This window comes from Notamacropus eugenii, chromosome 1, assembly GCF_028372415.1.
Source record: "Notamacropus eugenii isolate mMacEug1 chromosome 1, mMacEug1.pri_v2, whole genome shotgun sequence".
Taxonomy (NCBI): Eukaryota; Metazoa; Chordata; class Mammalia; order Diprotodontia; family Macropodidae; genus Notamacropus; species Notamacropus eugenii.
Window position 1 is genome coordinate 183,114,610 of NC_092872.1, and position 6,451 is coordinate 183,121,060.

The 6,451-nt window shown below is 43.8% G+C and overlaps 1 protein-coding gene across 1 annotated transcript in view; it reads left to right on the forward strand.

Annotated features, from left to right (window-relative positions):
* Nucleotides 1-5,552, forward strand: part of CFAP58 (cilia and flagella associated protein 58) — a 163,505-nt gene extending 157,953 nt beyond the window's left edge. Inside the window, exon 16 of the mRNA XM_072621691.1 lies at nt 5,218-5,552. Within this exon, the coding sequence (XP_072477792.1) occupies nt 5,218-5,241 (24 nt within the window). The 3' untranslated portion in view covers nt 5,242-5,552. The remainder of the gene's footprint in view (nt 1-5,217) is intronic.
* Nucleotides 5,553-6,451: the final 899 nt, after the last annotated feature.

The following is a 6,451-nucleotide window of genomic DNA, read 5'->3' on the forward strand; positions in this document are numbered from 1 at the left end:
AACAACATATTGTTGGATTCTTGTTTCTGTTAGTTATTTCTGTGTTATGCATGAGTTCTTTCTATTCATATTCCCAGTTATGAATGCTAACTGTGCATTTCCCTCTATTCTATTTTCTTCTATTTATTCTCTCTTTTTGTCCTGTCCTCTAAAGTTTACTTTACTTTTGATCGCTGTCTTCCTTTATCCACTCTCCATTTTTATCACCTCCCCTTCCATTACCGTCTTTCCCTCCTACTTCCCTATTGGGTAAGTTCCCTTGTGATTGCAATGGATACTCATCTTCAAGGGGCACCAGAAGTCAGGGCTTCCTCAGGGCTCCCATTCCCTCTTGACCAAAAGTGCTTCTTTTTGCCCTCGTACTGTGACCCAGAAGTGGGTATAGGCAATGGAGTTGCCCAACAGCATCTGGTCCTGTGTCCAGTGCCAATACAGGGGTTCCCTGTAATCTCTTTTGGACAAGTTTCCAGGTCCCCTTCCCATCTCTAACTTGAGAGCTCCTGAGCTGTTTCTCCTTCTATAACCATCACTTAGTCTCACCACTGGCGTTGCATCTACCTGGGCTTGGGGCCAACCTCCACTCCCATGTCACACATCTCTCCTGACCTCCTAAGTTGTCTTGGATGGGAAGAATGTTTCATCTTGAGCTTTTATTGACTCTGCCACTCCGGAATTTGAATTGAGGTGTTATTCTGAAGTTGTTTGAAGGCAAAGGTTGGAGGGCTTGGCTGAGTGCTTCTTCAACTCTACCATCTTAGCTCCAGGCACCCCATCTCCCCCCTCCGCAGCCCTCCCTCCGCATTCATATAAAACTGGAAGTTGAACATGAAATAATGAAATAGAACAGTTCTGCTGGTTCTTCCTCTAGTGACCCATTATCAACTACAATGATAGTAGAAGCATTGTATTTATACTCTGCCACCTCAGAAATGATGTACTGTGTGAGAATGTGGGAGACATTAAAGGCCAGGTCAGAAAGAGTCTGACCAAGTCCATACATGTGAAATCTGTGACAGAAGCGGCACAATCTGAAAGATACTCAGGGATGGATTTTAAAGATAATTCAAAGAAAGAAGGGGGGAGATTTTGAAAGAATCATTACAGATGGTATTTTTACTGATTAAAAAGGAGTCTGGAGAGATATGAACTACCAACTCATACATACAGATACATACACACACATACACACCCACCAAACCCATACCCACCCATCCACACCCACACAGACACACTCACACCCACACCCACACCCACACTCACAAACACAAGTGCTTTGTTACCTCTCTAAAATCTTTATGATAATAGTCTGTGTGTTCATGAAGGGTATCCTTGATGAAAACATGAAGAGAGAACAGTTAGACTTAAACAGATTTTTTTTTTGGTAGCAGATCACATCTTCACTGAACCGCAGATAGATGGATAAAGCATTTATTAAACACATGCCAAGTTCTGTGCTAAGTGCTAGGAATATGAATATAACCAAAAAGAAAGACAATCCCTGTGACTCATCCATGTAGGGACTTTGGTGAGTAGAAATTCCTTCTACTCACATAGATTAGAAAATTACCTATAACTCAGTATAAGAGAGTTACTTGGGTTGTTGTTGTTCAGATGTTTTCAGTCATGTCTGACTCTGTGTGACCCGATTTGAGTTTTCTTGTCAGAGATACTGGAGGGGTTTGACTTTTCCTTCTCCAGCTCATTTTACAGATGAGGAAACTGAGGCAAACAGGGTGAAGTGACTTGCTCAAGGTCCTACAGCTAGGAAATGTCTGAGGATGGATTCGAAATCATAGAGATGAGTTTTCCTGACTCCGGACCCAACACTTTATCTACTGTGCCATCTGTGAGGTTAAGTGACTTGCCCATGGTCACAAGCTAATATGTGACAACAATAGAACTTGAACTCAGGTCTTCTTGACTCCATGGCTTGACCGTCTATGTCTTATGCCACTTTCTATTACAGACTGACATACATGTGAACTATGTGAACCCATACATCTAATGATAAAAGCGAACATTTATAGAGCACTTTAAGATTTTACAAAGTGCTGTACATACATTAACTTATTTGATCCTCACAATAACCCTGGGAGGGTATTTAAAATGCAGAACCCAGGATACAGAGAGGTTAAGTGACTTGTCTAGGGTCACATAGCTAGGGAGTGTCCAAGGCAGGATTTGAACTTGGGTCTTCCTGATTCCAAGTCCTGCACTCTATTTCTACCTATCTATGTCTTTTATATATCTCTATCTCTTTCCCTCTCTCCTCCCTCTCTATCCTCTCTTTTTCTTTCCTTCTCTCACTTCTCTCTCATTCTCTCTTCCTTTTCTTCTTTCTCTTCCTTTCTCTCTCCTCTCTCTCTTTCCTTTTCTATCATTCTTTCCCACTCTTTCTCTCTCTCTTTGTCTCTCCCCACCTCTCCCTCCCCTTCCCTCTCCCTCTCTCTCCCTCTCTCTCTTTCTCTCTCCTCCTTTTCTCTCTTCTTCTTTCTCACTCTCTCCTTGTCTTTCTCCCTCTCCTTCTCCTTCTCTCTCCTCCTTCTCTCCCTCTCCTTTTCTCTCCTCTCTTTCCTTCTCCTTCTCTCTCTCTCCTTGTCTCTCTCTCCACCTCTTCCTCCCCCTCCCCTTCTTCTTCCCCCTCCCTCTCCCTGTCCCACACTCTCTCTTTCTCCCTCTCTCCTTTTCTCTCCTCTCTCTCTTTCTGTCTCTGTCTCTCTGTCTCTGTCTCTCACCTTGTCTCTCTCTCCCCCCTCCCTATCCTTCTCCTTTTCTCTGTCTACCCCTTTCTCTCCATGACAGACACCAAAATCCTAAGCTGGACCCAGAATTAAACTAGAAGTGCTTTGCATCCAAGGAGCAGTGCATTTTTTAAATGATCCCAGACCACATGCTGCTACAAAGCTTCATCCTTTTTTAACATTCTCACCATGATGCTACATGACTGCAAGCCACAGTGCAGCATAATCTTAGGAGAAGCAAAATTGCAGTTGACCCAGAGGAGAATGAAAAGCTACCTGGTGAACAAGCAGGCTGCAGCATGTTAGCCATGATGACTTTCAAACAATGGTGAGGGAGTCAGTATAGTGATGTAGAGAGAGTGCTGGAATGAAGCTAGGAAGACCTGGGTTCAAATCTTGCCTCTGACATTTATAAACCGCATCATCCTTGACAAATTACTTGACCTTTCTGAGCCTGAGTCACATGTTCCTTGTGTTAAATAAGGAAGCGGCACGAGGAGGCCTGTAAGGTCCCTTCCAAGTCTAAAGGCAGCTAGGTGGCATCCTGGATAGATCACTGGGCTTAGAATCAGGAACTTTCCTAGTTGTGTGTCCCTGGGTTCCTCATCTGTAAAATGGGGATGATAATAGTCAGGACTATGGAGAGGATCAAACAAAACAACACTTGCAAGGTGCTTGGCATCGTACCGCCACATAGTGGGTGCTTGATACATTCTCATTTTCTTCCTTCCTTCCTACAATCCCATGGGTGTGAGAAGTAGGATCAAGAACAGCATGTAGGAGTGGGAAAGAAAAGAAGGTGAGGTAGTCGTGTGGCAAGAGTGAGAGACAGCAGGTGGGAGTGCTGTACTGGTCAGCACAAATTGTAATAGAACCAGAGCAAGCCCACAGCTGGTGCGGGGGGCAGTGCCTCGCTGCAGGCTTTCAGAGGAGATGGTGAGGAGGGCTTGCCACCAGCAATGATGGAAGAAACCTGTACCCATCATAGATTCCCAAAGCTCCTCCCCCTAGGGGGGGCTGGAATGATCCAGGGAGCCGTATTTTTTTTTGAAATGACATAAATTCCCCCCCCCCCAAATGTTAAAGGGTTAAAGGAAGTGGATTTCCATTGGGGTGATGAGTAATTTTTTTAAAAAAGGGAGTGGTAGGTCAAATAAATTTGGAAACCTCTGAATATCAGTGCGGTCAAGTGCCATGCGTTAATGCCTCAATTCATCTGAGTGAATGAAAGGCCCTCAATAGCCACATCACCAGCAGGATCCCGAGGCACAGATCCCTGTGGCACCAGATATGGCCAGATTGTCCCCCTTACATCCTCATAGTATCTGGGATTCCTTCGGACCACTACGACCTTACATCGTTGTCACCCACAGGACACTTACATCTTGTGTTATTTAACTCTTCATGTATATGCGTATGGTGAAGTGACCCTGCCCAATTAGATTGGGGTGAGAACGTTGATATCAGTGTCACATACATTTAAAAATTTTCAAAGGGGTAGAATATATGGTCTTTTAAAAAAGTTTTATTTATGCCTTTTGTTTTTGTATCAATCATACTGCCCTCCACACTGAGCCCCCTCTTTTAAAAAATAAAAAGTTAAAGAAAACCAACTAATGGATGAGCTCCACTTGATAGAGTATAAGACGAGTGGGACCTGAAGTCTCCCACCATCCAGCCTAAATCAGGAAGTGGATTGCTTGCTGAGAACAAGAAAAGATATCCCATATTTATCAGCTCTACGTGGTCTTAGTCAATTCAACTTGGCTGGTTAGTGAGGGACAGGGTCACAAAGACACATGAGATCGGAAAGGAAACAAGTAAATCTGTGAAGGACTTAATCAGTGCCTTGAAGTGTGAGGTCCCAGCCTCAAAAAAGACTATCATAGACCATGAGAGAGAGGAGGGAAAGGGAAAGAGACAGACATACAGACTGCCAGAGACAGGCAGACAGACTGATGGGCAGATATACCAACGCAGACAGAGATAGAGAGAGACAGACAGACTGACAGAGACAGGCAGACGTAACCAAGACACACGGAGACAGACAAAGATGGGGAGGGGGTGGAGATTGAGAGAGACAGAGACAGAGAGACAGAAAGTCAGGCAGAGAGAGAGGCTTCCAGGAGCCAGAACATGGTAGAAAGGTGTTAAGACTGAAGTCTAAAGAGAGAGATAGCATTAAGGTCTGGAAAAGGGAAGACTTTCTCATTAGAAAAGGGTTTTGTGAAGATATCACCAATAGATTAGGGTGAAGTATGCTAAAAATTGTGGTATTTGAAGGAGGGAGAGATATTTGAAAGATGTCCACCTCCTACACCTTTAATTGAGGGTTGGAGAATCAGATTTTGGAGGGGTGAGACTATGCTGTGAGGAGCAGGGCCTTAGCATCTTCTACTTAACTTGAGGCCACATGTCCCTGAGAAAGCAGACCCTGGTCCTTGGTTTATTTTTGTTTTTTTCCATTCCATTCTAGATGAAGGATCTCATGACTTTGTGAATTTGAAAGATCATTGTAAGGGAGCTCCGCCATCTCAGAGCCTGGGTTCCAGGCTAGGTATTGCAGCAAAGAGTAACCTTTTGGATCCAGGACAGAAGAAGCTGAGACAAAGCAGTCATGCCACATCTACACATGAACGTGATGGGACCCATGCCATGTAGGAACGGAAACAAATTTTGAGCCTGCTCCCATAGAGACCAAGGTGGTTTGGGGGAGAGTATGCCCCTCTCCACTCTGTGTTGGGGAAGAGGGGGAATATTTGTACATTTTTCTCGCTATATCTTTAGAGTAAATGTTGTTCAGTGTTTTCAGTTGTGTCCATCTATTTGTGACCCCTTTTGGGATTTTCTTTGCAAAGATACTGGAGTGATTTGCCATTTCCTTCTCTGGTGGATTAAGGTAAACAGAGGTTAAGACACTTGCCCAGGGTCACACAACTCTTAAGTGTCTGAGGCTACATTTGAACTCAGATCTTTCTTTAGAACCAGCTCTCTATCCACTGTACCACCTAGCTGCCCCTTAGAGTAAATATCTCTTTGTAAAAGCTAATTGATGTACTGTGGTTAAATGGAACTGAGATGCTAGTTACTGGCCCCTAATATGGAGGGGGGGGGAGAAACATAGCTAGTTGGGGCTTGAGCTGATGCCTATCAGAGGAGAGGGACTCCAAGTCATTGGCTTTATACAATGGAACCACAAAGGGCAGATGGAGCAGCCTAACTTTGGAGTAACGGCACAGAATACACTTGTCACAAAAACATTACCCTTGTCCTTATGAGAGAACTGGACGTTTATTGTGCTTGAACTGGTCAGGAAGGGCAAATTTGAGAGTGCTGTAAGGACTGGGCCCTCTCTGGCCAGTCTCTCTATTACACTACATTTAAATTCCAGCAATTAATTAATTATATGCCTACTCTGTGTAAGGCACTGTCCTATGTGTAAGAGATGCAAGGAAAAAATGTAACAATTCCTGCCTTCAACGAGCTTACATCCTATTGTGGTGGTTGATATGGTATGGACACAGATAAATATAGTTTTAAGATTGCTGTCATTCAGTTGCATCCCACTCTTTGTGACCCCATTTGAGGTTTTCTTGGATAACATACTGGAGTGGTTTGCCATTTCCTTCTCTAGTTCATATTACATATGAGAAAAAGTGGATGACTTGGGTTACACAGCCAGCAAATGTGTGAGGCCATATTTGAATTCA